Here is a 15,129-nt window from a genome sequence, read left to right as displayed (position 1 = left end):
CACGGCTGGCAGCATTCTTCTCTCCGAAGGAGCTCATTCTCGCGACACTGCCTAACCAGTCCCTACCAATAACTGGTTCAACGACGAATACAGAGCCAGTGTCAGACCCCGCAGACGTCTCTCACCACTTTTTCACTCCTCCCAGGCCGGAAATTCAATTCGAAATAAAAAGGCAAGCTCCTCCCAATCGGAGCCGGAACGTATAGTTTGCTTTTCGGAGCTTGCAAGCTTGCAGGTTTCCTTTTTACCTTTTTCGCTCATCCAGGATATCTGGGTGACAGGGATATCGAAAGTCAGGGCTGCACAAAAGATCCCCCGCTCTAGGGACCCCCGCCATCATCATCTCAGCCCGCCCCAGTTCACGCGACGCGTTGAGGCTCGACCACACAGCATCCACTCGGACGAAAGATAGTTGTTTATCCCCAACATCCCCTCAGATCCCCCAGAAATTCTCCTCGTGGATTCCAACTGCATTTCTCGCGTCGTGCAAATCATCACTGTCCTTTTTTTTGTCAATAAGGGCCCAGCTTGCCTTTCGTGATCCAGTCAGTCCTTTCTCTCCGGCCTTTGGTTCCGATCAGAAAGTTGGCTGCAGCAAATCAGCCTCCCGCTTGTTTTTGTTAAGCTTCCAGGATCTCCAGTCGCGTAAGCTTTGGTGGGGGTTTTCAATAAACACAATTCCTTCACATCCAAGCCCAGCACGAGGAGCAAACGAAGAAGGAAGAAGAACCCCGCTGGACGACGTCTGAAAAGTACATCATCCGCCCTTTCGTATTGCATTCACCCTATCGATCTTTCCGATCCCGACTTATCACGCTACCCAGCGCAGGCCTGGCGACCTCTCACCGACCCATTTTCTGGCCTTCTACAGCTGCAACAAGACGAAAATCGACACGCAGAAAGCCTGTCTGCCACGCGATCCGTAGTAGTAGTCCACTGGTCACCTACTTCCTGCAGTTTTCCGCACAATCCATGTACGGTTTTCAAGCGATAGTGTTTCACATCTCTGGAACCCGTTATCCAACCAGATCCTCTGACGTGCGTAATCCCTAACCGGGCGTGCACAAAGGAACCCTATTCCGACAAACTGACAAAAGTTGGGAATTGGTGGGACGAACTGTGTGAGTACACAACTCTAAAGCAACTAGGAAGTGAGATTGGTACATCTCGTGAAACCTTCGAACTCCTTGGGAAGAGTTGAAGAAGTCGTGGGAGTCAACGGAAAGTCCTTTGAAAGGCCGTCATTCAATACTCTGCAGTTTTCGTGGTGTTCTGGTCGAAGTTCAAGACATTGTTGCTTGTCGTCATTCGTTTGAGTCCCCAACAGCCTTCCGAAACCCGCCAACTCTTTATATACCTCTCATCTCTCTCCGATTTGTTCCACAGGAGCTTTAATTTTCATCATCCAGTACTACTGATTGTCGTTCGTTGTCGCAATGGGATTCACTCGCGCTTTACCTCTGGCGCTCGGCGCGTTAGCAGTATCCAGTGGGGTTGCTATGTTAACATTTGACATCATATTTGCGGCCACTCTGTCTCAGAATTCGTCACCGGTGAAGACCAATGTGGTTGCAATTGTCGCTTCAGGTTTGAGCGCGGTGACTGTTGGTCTGTTGCTGCTGCTGCTTGGGAGGCAAGTTCGATATCGAAACGGAGCCCACATCCAGGATTTTGGGCATGGAAGACAACACACCTACTTGTTAGCTGGATTTGGAGCAGTGTTTGGAATCCTGTCTGCAGTATCATCGGCGATATTGCTTGGACTCATGAGGACCAGGCAAGACCTCCCAAAACGCATTATCACTTCTTCAACAAAAGCGCTGGTGATCGCTTCCTTCATCGTTTGGGCAATCTCTCTGCTCTCGCAAGCAGTATTCATTATATGCATGGTCATCATTCAACGGAGGGACTTCCAACAACAAATCCAGACCTATGATCCAGAAAGAGAGCCACAGAACGTGTCAGAGATGATCGAATCGGCCAGGCCAGGAGCATCGAGCGTGCAGAGGAGTATGGGTCACCGAACGACTCCTTCGCTAGAATCTCCACCACCATCAAGCGGTCGGTCGCGAGCTGGGTCTGATACAATGTCCTCGTTTCGATCATCGTTTTCTCAAGTTGTACGACCCATTAGCTCCAAGACGAAGCTTATATCGCACAACCATAGGTCTCCATATAGGCCACAATCCATCGAGTCGAACCATCGCGAAACAATTGTATCTATTGAGGACGGATTCGATTCGTGGGATACATCGGCTGTGGATTCGCAGTCGAGGGAAGCAGTCGCGTCAGCTTCACCGACTCCTCCTCGATTCCTCGAGACTATTCCAGCCAGCCCCACAACGAGTAGAAGTGCGAGCCCCGGCTTCCCTTTGGACTTGGAGCCTCCCAAGCGGAGAAAGAGAAGTCGAAGCTACAGTCCAGCGAATAGTTCGCGGGACCTCTCCAAAACAGCACGAACCCAAAGTCCAACCGAGAGCGTGAGCAGTGAAGCGCACATTCATCCATTATTTCGAACTGATTCGCCTACACCACCACCTGCGGCGACTCCAGGCACTATAGTCACAGCCGCTCCGGGAGCTGGCCAAGTAATATCCGATCGACAAAGTATTCGATCAATTCATCGTATGAGGAGTGGAAGTCTGCCGTCGAGTCCAAGCCCATTGGTGCACAGCACAAGCTTGGATAGCATTCGACTAGCAATAGAGAGGGAAGAGCTGGAGATATTGGAGGAGGTGGGAGGAGAGAGGACCCTAACGCCGCCGATCCCTGATTTCATCTTGAACGGAGGACCAAGGAGTAGTATGCAGCTCTATAATTCGCGGAAGAAGCCAGCTGGCTTGGGCATGCTTGGAGAAGTGCGGGACGCATAGATGAAGGTCTCTTGACTGAGACGATGGCACAACGCCACACGAATTTCCTTGTTGCATGTATGATGGATACCATGATGTTAGCGTGGCGTTTGTTTTAAAACCAGATATACCTTATTGCCTAACGATCAAAGAAATTCAAGAAAGCTAATTGTCTGTACTGTTGGACATTGATGTGAGAAATTGACGATAAGGAAAGACGATGAATGGAAGAGTGCCGTGGCTGGCCAGATCCTGATGACCTACTGGTTCACCATCATGCGCCTGAACCAGAGACACGCTGGACAGGAATTCGAAGGGCGTCCTCATTGTGGGCCAGCACTTGGTTCCCTGATGTTTGGACCTGCGATAACAAATGGCGACCTGTTGAAGCACTGCGCCAAAACGGTGGGTGACCTCAGTCTTCTGCTCATTCCGACCATTGTATATAAAGCCTTCCGGTAAGCTGCATTTCGCTGTCGATGTCCTTCTGGCTTTCTGCCAATGGTGAAGAGAGAGTGATTCGCTGTTGTCGTCGTCCTCGGTGCCTTTGCACACCGAGCCGCTAAGTAGCTTTGGTTATTATCATGGCAAGGCTGAGATTTGCAACCCCGCAGTTGATGGATGACCGCTTGGCCACACGAGGTCGTTGATAGCATTATTGGTACGGTACCAGCCTCTACGTCGTAGCATCATAGATGTCGCCGGTGACAACAATGGCATGGCCGGCGATGAAGTAATTGAATGGCGGTTGTGAATCCCGAAAGGCTGAGAGAACAGCTGCTGTCGTGGACAAAGGCTGCCTCGTCTAGTGCGAGCACCAAGCCAAGTAGCGCCGCCGCCGCCTGGCCCGTGCCTTCCTTCGCCTTGCCTCCACCTGGATCGATCCTCTCGCCTTCCCTCTTGCTCTTCCCTTCCTCAACCTTGAGAAGACAGCAAAAGAGAGAACAGATTGGACCTCGACGCCTGGATACACTATCACATACCGCATTTATCAACAAACCGCACATCAAACTCCTAGATTCGTTGCAGTGCAGCACACTGTCTTGTCGCAAACATGAAGCTCACTTTCAAAGTATGTCGCCGTGGTCTTCCTGCTGTTACTCCACCAGCTTGTCGAGACATGACATGCTAACCTGGCTTATTGCATTAGGATTTGAAGCAGCAGAAGTTCGTGATCGAAGCCGAACCATCGGAGCTGGTACGGCCCTTTGCCCTCTCCATCTGACCGCATATCACCCAGCTAGGCCTTGCCGCCTTGCGACCTACCCTTGAATCCCGCTGACCGAGGCGAACATAGATTTCCGATGTAAAGGAGAAAATTGCTAAAGAGAAGGGATGGGAGGCCTCGAACCAGAAGCTGATCTACTCAGGTTAGTTGGACATTTCTTAAGGATGTAGGCGCACAACAGCCTGCTGACAATATGCAGGCAAAATTCTGCAGGATGCTCACACCGTGGAGTCCTATAACATTGAGGAGAAAGGCTTCATTGTCTGCATGGTCTCAAAGGTATGTTACGGCCCATTAAAAGGTTCTTTGGTCGGTCTAACATCCATTTAGCCTAAGGCTACACCAGCAAGCGCCGCTTCAACAGCGAAAGCCCCTCCATCAACACCTGCCCCAGTCGCCGCCTCAACTCCCGCAGCCCCCCAAGCTCCAGCTCAGTCGACATCCTCTGCTCCCGCGATCCCCGCAACTCCATCCCCAGCTGGATCAGGTGCCGCTCCAGCAGCAATTCCGTCAACACCATCTGGAGCTACCTCTGGTATTTCCATGGGTGCTGAGCGTGCTGCGCAAATCGCTGAGATGGAGAGCATGGGTTTCGAGAGATCACAGATAGATGCTGCTATGCGTGCGGCTTTCTATAACTCGGAGCGTGCTATTGAGTATCTCCTGAATGTAAGCATATACATGGAAAATCTCGAGGACTTTTGTTGACATTTTTGGCCAGGGCATCCCAGAGAACCTTCAACAAGAGCAGAGAGCCCCAGCACCCCCTGCTGCTCAGGGTGAAGCTGCTCCAGCTGCCGCTACTATCAACCAAGGAGGCGATGGAGGTGAGGAGCCAGTAAACCTCTTTGAGGCCGCAGCCCAAGCTGGCGCAGGTGGACGTGGAGGTGCTGGAGCTGGAGCCCGGGGAGGAGCTGCGAACCTGTTTGCCGGCGCAGGAGCTGGAGCTGCTGGAGCTGAGGGCTTGGGAAACCTTGACTTCCTCCGCAATAACCCCCAATTCCAGCAACTTCGCCAAGTCGTCCAGCAACAACCACAAATGCTTGAGCCTATCCTTCAACAAGTCGGTGCCGGCAACCCACAACTAGCTGCTTTGATTGGTCAACATCCGGAGCAATTCTTACAACTCTTGAGCGAGGATGGTGACAATGATGCGCCACTTCCACCCGGAGCCCAGGCTATCAGTGTCACTGAGGAAGAGCGTGCTGCTATCGAGCGGGTAAGTCTTTCTTTGCAGGGGTGTATTTTCTTACTGACTGATTGTAGTTATGTCTTCTCGGATTCCCCCGCGATCAAGCCATTCAAGCGTACTTCGCATGTGATAAGAACGAAGAGCTCGCAGCCAACTTTCTCTTCGATCAACCAGATGATGACATGGAGGGCTGAGAAAGCTCACCGTTGTCTCTTTTCATTTCTTCGAGCGCTGGCTATCTTAACACGGTCCAATGAAATTCTATCTCTTGAGTCTGCACAATACAGCTAGACAAATCATGTACAAGGCCCGGCTTTGCCACTTCCTTCTTGGCCTCACCCTCTGACCTTGGCCCTTTTATCAACCGTGGCATTGAATCATTTGGTTTTCTTTTCTACCCTTCTCTGCTCTGCTCGGCATTCTGCATATTCCCCCTCCCATGGAGTAATGGGGATACTATGCAGTGTGCAACTGGTACATGATCTGATCTGGTTTCTGGTCTGTTCTGAAACGAAATGGAAAGTCATGGAGATGCAATGAATGAATGCTTGATGAATTGATGGATGAATTGATGGGTGGATCGATTGATGGATGAGGCTTGGAACGGGATGGGAGGAAAGGGAGGAAAGGGAGGAAGGGGAGTTCCGTAATATCAAGAATTCATCTGCATTTCTGTGCTTCCTGGTTGCGTTTCTATCTGAATTCCTCATGACATATTGAGCATGATTGTGCAACATAAGATTATGAGACCTAGACATGGCAATGTAAGTGTTCAAAGTGGGCGCATCTTCACCTACCAACTTTCGGCCACCATTGCCTTCCTCTTCCTGTTTTTCACTCACAAGCTCACGCTTTGAAGGTAAAGGCAGGAATTCCAACTTCTGCGTACTCTTCAATCACATACCCTTTCCAAAACATAGACCGACCATCTTACCAGCGGAAAATCTGACTTACTCTACCCAGTTCCTAATGCCCTCGCTCGTCGGTTTGTCAATTAGTCAGAAAGGAGGATGTGCTCCAGAAGCTCGGCTCGGATGATTTCAGGGAAGTCTCCTGTCGTCGCATCTAGTATTTCTATATCATGGCTTGTACAGAATATATATGTATATGGCAACAAGAAGCAAGCGCTTCAATTTGTTTGTTTCTAAGTTTGTAAGTAAACCTGTAAGGAAGTGAGTATCAGTCAAAAACTTACGATATGCTCGGCATACTCTTCCTGGGTCCTTGATCCTGCCTGACCCATGTGGTGTGATGTGGGATTCTTCATCGTGATGAAGAGGTTGGAGATGCAGAGTGTAAAGCAAGAATCATCCGAACAAAGTTGCATGTAAGGGTTTTGGTGTGAGCTTTGGTAGGGAGAAGGCGAGAGGAGGTGGGAGGGAGCTGTGAAATTAGAGGAGAGAGGCTTGGGAGGCAGGGCGGTCAATGTTTTCTTATTAGGTTAAAGATTGGAGAGATGTTAGAATTTGGTCGGTCTGGCAACGAGGATAGGAACCGGAAGTTGTGGGAGAATATTAATGTGGAAACGGGGAATTTTGGAGTCGGATTCGAGGGTAAGGGCGTGATAAGGGCTGTTATTATAGAGGATTGTTTACATATCTCAGCTCCACCATCTCAGTTGGCTTGGATTAGATTACGAGTTCTGGGAGATTTGTTGGAAGTTTGTTGGAAATCGACTGGGTTTTCGGGACCTTAGACTTGTGCATTATTATTGGAATCTGGGAATCCTTCGATTGCGGTCATCAGGTTGGGTTTGGGGAAAAGAGTGGAGAATTTCCTCTATGGGTATGTAGGCTACATGACCAGATATCTTCGAGAATATAGGAAAGGATTTGTGGCTTTGAGGAGAGTCGGGAACTTTGGGAAGATGGGATGAGAAGATGAAAGATGGTGGTTTACTTTTCCTGATTTAAGGGAGTACGAGGAATGACAGACGGAATGAGATATAAAGTCAAATTTGCAGATATGGATCCTCCGTTGAAATTCCTGTGGGAGGTTTGTGGGCTTAGTATTGGATCCGGCACGATCTAGTGAGCAGGTTGTGTAGCTGGACCGGAGGGTGACATATATCAAGTCCGCAATGCTGTTGAAACTCAAATTAACATGTACCCGACGTCTGCTCATACCGAGATCTCTATTCTCGAGCATTACTTAGCAATTTGGAGCTCGTATCTTGCGGGATGTTGTTGCATGAAGAATGAGGTGAAGTCCGAAATTGGAGGACCCACTCTCCGAATTGCACGCCAGAGATGCATCACGAAGTTGAAGAGATAGTTATCTTGCAGCTTCGAATCAGCTGAATGAAGTCAAAAAGATAAGTATCGATTGTTATGATATGAGCTGGAACTGAAGGCTAGATGATTTGGAGTTTTGAGAGCTCTTCTTACTGTCGTTCTTTGCCACCAACGAGATTTGCGGTGCGGGATGAAGTGCTCCGCTTCTCTGGAATACTCGAACCTCACAGTGCAATCTTGTTAGGAAGCAGATCTATGTAATAACTCTTAGAATGGACTGATACTTTCCATGCTGTCTTGACAGAGTTACATTGACATATTGTAGAAGTTCGTAAATCTGCACGACTTTGTGCAAAATAATGAGGTTCTCCTAGCAGCCACTTCGCACACGGTGATCTAGGCAATCCTGATACGTTTCCAGAATGACGTTGAATGAAAAGCGATCTCCCAAATAGAGCGCCGAGTCGGATGAAAACTGAATATTCCGATTTCTGCTGTTCGCTTTCTTCGTGAAAAACTCTTCCTATTGACAAAATGAGGTGGCTGGGAGTTACAGATGAATATGTAAGCTCGCGACTTGAGTCCAACGACTGCACGGCACAGTCATCAATCGTAGAATCAATATCAAATACCTAGTTGATCATCACATGAGCTAGTATTGAAGGTGTGCAGGCGGTAATCCGAAGTTCTTTCGGGCTGATTATCATGCTTCTGGACATTTCCGTGCCAAGAATCGACTGACATCGACTGTACTGTAAGAGGACCAAAGTGCCTTTCTAATCTCCCCCACCAACTCCGAAAGTCCAGAAGGCTGGCAAATCAACGGTGCTACTCCTACTGTCGTCTTCTGCTGTATTACCATCTTCAAATCCATGTCTTGAAGCCTTGTTGCTGTTCAATATCGCCCTTCCAACTCAGGCGTTGGAGGGTTAATGATCCGTGGCCGCCGGGCTCTAGACCAATCAGAGCTCGCCATTTTTCTTACTCGCTTGGATTTTGGTCTCGTCCTGGGACAATGCGTTTTCTGCAACTATTCTCACAATCAATTCACCGACCTCGACCGCCCTTCCTATTGTGAAGAACCGAGATTTCGGAGACAATAGCTACGTCGCCCACTAATACTATTACCATTATTCTCGACTTTGCAGCCCTTCGCAAAAATCTTTCGCTCAACCCCTGGAGTTTCTTCTTCTCCCATGCGACCTTTTCCAACTACCGCGTCCCTACTTCGACATCAGTTCTCTCGTCAGTTCATCGTCGACTGCATTTATTGCAAAGTACTCTCGTTCCTTTCACGGACAAACTTACACAAATTTCTACTTACTGATTGCATTCCTCGCACTCTGATCGTCTGTCGACATCAAGATGGCGCCAGCTCGTCACGAGACTGGGCCTCCCCAGCTGGACGGAGCAGGAGACAACACTTCGTACGGCACCAGATCCTCGAAGCGCAAGGCATCAGAAATCAGTTCTGCTCCTCCCCCTCCAGCTTCTACTCTTGGTAGATCTCCTCCTTCAAAAGTTTCAGCAAGAGCTGCAAAGGCCAAATCTGTTGCAAAGAAGCCAGTTACAGCCACTGAGCCTAAGCCCCGCCAACCTGCAACCAAGAAACGTCGATCTTCATCGACAATTGCACTAGAACTCCCCAGCTCTTCCTCATCAGCAAATCAAATCCTAGAAGAGCCACTTGCCGAGCAAAACTCGCTGAACTCCAGCAATCGCAATTCTTCTCAAGCAAATGACGAGGATCTTGAGCCACAACCTGATTCGGCTACTCCCGGTCCCGAGCAAGATCCATCAAGTCAGCCACTTCGTGATATCCAAGTTGATGGCCCCAGTGGATCTAATGAGGATGATCCGGATGCTGACGCTGACGGAGATGACGAAGAAGAAGTCCCGGCTCCTGAAGAAGATGTCGTTATTCCCAATGGCGTCCAAGAACCAACTCGTGGCCGTGGCCGGGGACGTGGTCGCGGTGGACGTGGATTTAGAGGCAGCTCTCGAGGTCGAGGCTCACGTGGAAGAGTAAAGACCAAGACCGGAGTTGGTGCTCGTGGTGCCAAACCAGCTGTCGCTTCTACTCGGGGCAGAGGCCGGGGTCGTGGTGGACGCAGAAAGAAGCCAGAGAACCCTCGCATCGATGCTTACCACAAGCGCAAACTTGACTTGAAGGCTCAATTCAAGCTTCTGTCTTCATTGCAACGACAGGCTCTGTCAGTTCTCGCCGACAAGTCCATTGAGATGATGCAGAATGACCCGCTGTACCACGAGACCCTTCCGGAATTTGATCAAGTTTCCAAGGAGCTTGAAGAGGTGTTTAAGAAGAACAGAGCTCAAGCAGATGTACTAATTGCGCGTGAAAAAGGTTTGGCAAAGCGCACTTACGATTATAATGTGCACGTGGTCAATCAGCAGTATCAAGTAAGTCATCTCAATCCATTCATCGGCCCGTCTAATAGGAAACAGACATCTGTCGAGGACATTAAGGAGAAGTATGAGCATCTTATCATGGAGCATGCCACTTATGTCTACGCCAAAGGTATGGCTGGTGGAGAGCTTGGCGATATCCCATTCTCACAAGGCGTAAGTCTACCCACCTTGCTTCTTGAACTACGCTAACACTTCACAGGAGGATGGTCGAATCGTAAAGGACTCTTTGCTTCCACAGAAAAAGGTTCACGGGACTGGATTACCGTTCATGAATGTGAGTTTGCTACCTATCTATGTCTGACCTCTTCTGACATTTATCCAGCCTCCTGTTGCTGTCAGCAACCTCCGTAGCGCCTCAGGTGACAATGACTATGAGCAACATCCCGCCAATTGGTGGCAAGCCAAGTCAAAGAAGGAGAGATCTGCAATCCTCAGAAAGCAAGCTGAATGCGTTGCTGAAAAGGAGCGCCTCCATAGAAAGGAGACCGGCCGGTCCAAAAAGGGAGGACGCCAAGCTCTTTTCAACACCCAGCAAGAGACTGCCGAAGGTGCTGAGGGCGAAGAGAATGGTGACGAACAGCCTGATGAAGCTGCACCATCTGAGGGTCCTTCTCGTGAACCTTCTCGTGAACCTTCACGCGGTGCTTCTCGCCCACCTACCAGAGAGGGCTCAACACCCGGAGAAGTCGATCAGAATGTCAGCGAGGACATTGAAGATAGTGACGCTCTTCCACAGGAGGTTGATGAGTATGGAGTCAGCATTCCACGTAAGAAGGTTCGCCGCGATCAGCCTGCAGCTTACAACCGAATCATTGGCGATGCCCCAGTCAGATTCGAGCCCCACGAGATTGGTCTTCGCAGAACTCACATGGCCAGACAACCAGATGGCAGCTACAAGAAGCTTGGGAGAGACATTGATCCTAATCCAGCCAGTGGCAAGTTCTACTATGAGCAGCGACAGGGCCGCTACAACGCTGGCAAGAATCAACCTGAAGATCTTGACCAGGAGATTGTTTCCACCCACAAAATTCATCCCCGACTTGGTCTCCCACTACCAGGCTCTCTTAACCCTGACATTGATGAGTGCGAAGATCCATACTTCAAAGATCGCACCGACTGGGGTGCTGAGTGGAAGAACACCAACCCTGTCATGTTCATCCATCACAATGAGGATGGCACCAAAACCATTGAACGAACATCTCGTTCTGAATGGATGTACCGAGCAAAGAGAGGATTCGAGCAGATCTCCCCCGCGGAGAGAATGCACAATTTACTTGCTCAGTCTGGTGATCTTGAGAGCAGGCCCGCCCCACCTGTTACTCCCGAGCCTCCTCAAGTCATCTCCAAGGACTTGGTTGATGCAGTCGATACAGCAGCTGAGACCCAAAAACAAGAAGAGCAACGTGCTGCAGAAGAGGCTCGTATCCAAGCCAGCCGACCTGCCCAGCAACAAATGTACTCTCCTGCCCCTCCTCCACAAACACCAAACTTCACCAGTCCTTCCACATCTGTTTACTCACCACCAAGTGCATATCCACCACAGCACATTGGCTTCTCTCCTATTCAACCTACTCCTCAGCCTATGCCTCCACCATCCCGCCAGACAGGTTACGATCCAGTCAGAGACCGTACCTATATTACTCCTTACTCCCAACCACAGCCACGCCCAGCACCTCCCCCTCCTCCTCCACCTCAACCACACGCAACATACAACAGCGGCGGCGGCAATCTCTCTCAGCTAGCAGACTTAGCATTTCACTACGGAGGCGGCACCGACGGCGCAAACGACTACCACAACACCATGCCCCCTCCACCTCCCTACCAATCACCCCTCCATCCCTACGGCCACCCTCACATGCATCCTCCTCAGCAACAGCCGCAACGCTTGCCAGTCATGATGAGCAGTATGGGTCCTGGCATGGGTGTCTTCGGCCATCAGCAAGCACATTCTTCGCCTTATGGCCCACCTCCACATCAGTCTTCTCGTGGTAGCGCTGGTAGTCGGAGACCTACGAGAGAGTTGCGTCCTGCTCCTCCAGCTGCTAGACCTCCTCCTCCTCCACCTCCACAGCAACACCAGCAGCCTCCTCATCAGCAGCCTTATCGTGGATACGGTGGGAGTGGATACCAGTGATTGGTTCCTTACATGTGCAGATGGTACCTAAGGATGGACATTGAATGTAGAAGACTAACCTTGATGGTTGAGATCTTCTTGCGGGATAGCATCCTGGCTCTGTTTCCACCGTGACAGAGATCAGCCCATACACGATACGGTTGAACGAGGAGAGAATAACATACAAGATACTTCACAGCATCAGCTTGGCGATCCCTTCGCACCTTTGTCTCTAGGAAATGGAAGAGATCATCTCACCACAGAGAAACTCACACCATCACCAGCATCAAACCCAAAATCAACGATCTGTACGATACATATTTCCAATGTTTGTAGTTCTAGGATACATATCGACTTGATTGAGCCTGAAGGGCCTGGCCTGAATGAAGAGCCTGGACTCTGTAAATAGGCGTTTTGGCATGGCGCGGCGTTGCGTGGCCTTGAGCGCTCTTTCTATCTTTTTTTTTTCTTTCTTCTTTTTCATATGACTGAGGAGGCACTTCTTGATAGCATAGTTTGGGAAGCGATGGATGGGCCTGCATATACATCTTCAGGGTGCTTGGAGCTGGAGCTGGATGGATTGAAGAAAGGCTCTTTTGATATTTAGTGCATGCCAGCAGGCAAGCATGCCTTTGAGGATGAGAATGAGAATGAGAATGGAATTGAATTGAGGATTTGTATTGAATGAAGATCTTTATGTTCTTGAATTTCTGATATCGCAGTAAAGTGATTTCTCGATGGGACGTAAATGCACTACTACTGCTACAGCAACTACACAATCGCATGGCATCGCAGCAAATATTCGCCACAGGAATCTCTGTCTAGAGAAGGATCTAGCTACTGCAGGTACACGCAGTCAATCCATCCAACCCTCAAATTCCCATCTGAATCCCATCCCAGCCCTTCGCACCCGGATCCCAGGCTTCATATTTCGAGATACGTATGCTGCGTAGAGGATTGATAATTACCAGCCTCGGGTCTTTCCGAAATCACATCATTGTGTTACAGTATTGGCAGCAGGGTTATGGAGTCACAAGGCAATACCAAGTATGAGCGAGAATGAGCCATGCCGTGTAGTGCAGTCATACAGTCACTCGAGGCCTATTCCGGACCCGGCTACAGGGTGTGCTAGGGCTCGAGGCTTGGGCTTTTGAGTCACTGTAAATCAACCTGAGGCGGGGCTGTAGACTGGACCAATAAACACATCCAAATCATTGTAAAACCTGGGGGTTTGGAAGTCCGAGAGGCTTCAGTCTAGGGAATTATCATGGATATTCAATTATCAGAATCTCTCCAAAGTGACAAAGTATGAGCTCGTCCAAAAGTTGGACACAATCCATTGCAACCATCACTCAGCTCAGCCTTCACGCCTGACTCACCAGGCCCTTAGTGGGGTTCACGCTTCGCAAACCAAACCAAACCACCGCCACCTCCAAACCCCTGCTAGCGCCTGATTTTCGCCCGCCCGCTGATAGAAATCAACCTTCCATCATAAGCAGAAAAGAATCCCTCTCTCTCCAAATCCCAAATCCCAGGACAAATCCAGTCGCAAACACACAACCACTTCTACATATCTCCTATACATATTTAGGAGAAATACCGCGGGAGAGTTCTTATTGCTGGGAGATTGAGAGACAGCAAGAAAGAAAGAAAGAAAGAAGATAAGAAGGATATTAGAGCAGAGCAGAGCAAAGATGGCGGTTCGAGCACAATTCGAGAACTCGAATGAGGTGGGTGTTTTCTCCACGCTTACGAATTCGTATGCGCTGGTTGCGGTGGGAGCGAGTGAGAATTTCTATAGGTATGTTTGGTGTTCTGCTCTTCTTGTGTCCGGAGCTGTGGTTGTGGCTGGTTTGCGATCAAGAGGGAGATTTGCGCAAAGAGAAAAGAGAATCAAGAGAAGCTGACATTCCCCCCACTACAGTGTCTTCGAGGCCGAACTCCAGGATGTCATTCCCATCTGCCATGTTACGATTGCGGGTACGAGGATTATTGGTCGTTTGACTGCTGGGTATGTTACTTAAACTGTACTGTGCGCAAGAGAGGAGGACATATGATGAGGGTGTGGGAGAGAGGGGTAATGGGTGAGAATTGTGCTGATTGAGAGGATAGTAATCGTAAGGGTCTATTGGTACCTACTTCCACGACGGATCAGGAATTGCAACATCTGAGGAATAGTTTGCCGGATGAGGTCAAGATACAGGTATGACAGCCCCGCTTCTGTGCCCCTCCTCTAGATAGAGGGTGGTACTGCAGCCTTGGAGTCTTTCTCTTTATACTTGATACATATGCTTGGAGGGATAAGAACAGAAAGCTGACATCCACAAAGAGAATAGAAGAGCGCCTCTCCGCCCTCGGCAACGTAATCGTCTGCAACGACCACGTCGCCCTCGTCCACCCCGACATCGAGCGCGAAACCGAAGAAATAATCGCCGACGTCCTCGGCGTCGACGTCTTCCGCCAAACCATCGCAGACAACGTCCTCGTCGGCTCCTACATGGCTCTCTCCAACCAAGGCGGCATCGTCCACCCCAAAACCTCCATCCTGGACCAAGACGAGCTGTCGTCCCTCCTGCAGGTTCCCCTTGTGGCGGGTAGTGTCAATCGTGGTAGTTCGGTCGTGGGCGCCGGCATGGTTGTGAATGATTGGCTTGCTGTCACGGGGCTGGATACTACGGCGACGGAGCTGAGTGTTGTGGAGAGTGTGTTTAGGTTAGGGGAGGGGCAGGGTCCGGGAAATATCAATACGAGTCTGAAGGATACGATGGTGGAGTCGTTTTATTGAGGGGTTGGAAGGGCTCGTGGTTGGTATTTTGCTGCGATCATTGGGATGGGATAGAGGATTGATGGCATGGCATGGTTGAGAGCATTGTAATGCTCTTGATCGGACTTGACTGGGTGGTTATCTACCTACCTGGCTGCTTGCCTTGATTCGTCTCTGGGAACGGTTTGCGAATGGACCTTACTTGTTGGGTGCATAGAAGGCGTTTAGGGCCGCAAATCACTTGAAATGAAATAGAGAGCCTTGTCTTTCTTCCTCCCATTTCGCCTCGCTCTTTACTGATGCTTCTGTGACACAA

At 49.8% G+C, this 15,129-nt stretch overlaps 4 protein-coding genes across 4 annotated transcripts; all 4 read left to right on the top strand.

The window, feature by feature from the left end:
* Nucleotides 1–1,436: 1,436 nt before the first annotated feature.
* Nucleotides 1,437–2,873, top strand: ONS95_009579 (uncharacterized protein; the record flags this gene model as incomplete). Its single annotated transcript, XM_058503179.1, has 1 exon — nt 1,437–2,873. The coding sequence occupies one exon, from the start codon at nt 1,437–1,439 to the stop codon at nt 2,871–2,873; it is 1,437 nt and encodes a 478-aa protein (XP_058362114.1).
* Nucleotides 2,874–3,906: 1,033 nt separating this feature from the next.
* Nucleotides 3,907–5,466, top strand: ONS95_009578 (uncharacterized protein; the record flags this gene model as incomplete). Its single annotated transcript, XM_058503178.1, has 7 exons — nt 3,907–3,924; nt 4,003–4,050; nt 4,150–4,222; nt 4,280–4,359; nt 4,411–4,749; nt 4,802–5,299; nt 5,347–5,466. 7 exons carry the CDS (start codon nt 3,907–3,909, stop codon nt 5,464–5,466), a joined length of 1,176 nt encoding a protein of 391 aa, XP_058362113.1.
* A 3,405-nt stretch (nt 5,467–8,871) lies between these two features.
* Nucleotides 8,872–12,070, top strand: ONS95_009577 (uncharacterized protein; the record flags this gene model as incomplete). The annotated part of the gene is made up of 4 exons (XM_058503177.1): nt 8,872–9,927; nt 9,973–10,089; nt 10,136–10,210; nt 10,259–12,070. The coding sequence occupies 4 exons, from the start codon at nt 8,872–8,874 to the stop codon at nt 12,068–12,070; spliced, it is 3,060 nt and encodes a 1,019-aa protein (XP_058362112.1).
* A 1,673-nt stretch (nt 12,071–13,743) lies between these two features.
* On the top strand, nt 13,744–14,834 carry TIF6 (Eukaryotic translation initiation factor 6; the record flags this gene model as incomplete). Its single annotated transcript, XM_058503176.1, has 4 exons — nt 13,744–13,850; nt 13,974–14,060; nt 14,162–14,252; nt 14,379–14,834. 4 exons carry the CDS (start codon nt 13,744–13,746, stop codon nt 14,832–14,834), a joined length of 741 nt encoding a protein of 246 aa, XP_058362111.1.
* Nucleotides 14,835–15,129: the final 295 nt, after the last annotated feature.

Source organism: Cadophora gregata, assembly GCF_030347475.1.
Source record: "Cadophora gregata isolate MNR1 chromosome Unknown scaffold_3, whole genome shotgun sequence".
NCBI classification, from domain to species: Eukaryota; Fungi; Ascomycota; class Leotiomycetes; order Helotiales; family Ploettnerulaceae; genus Cadophora; species Cadophora gregata.
Note: the sequence above shows the minus strand (reverse complement) of the source record. Positions and strands in the feature narration are given on the sequence as shown.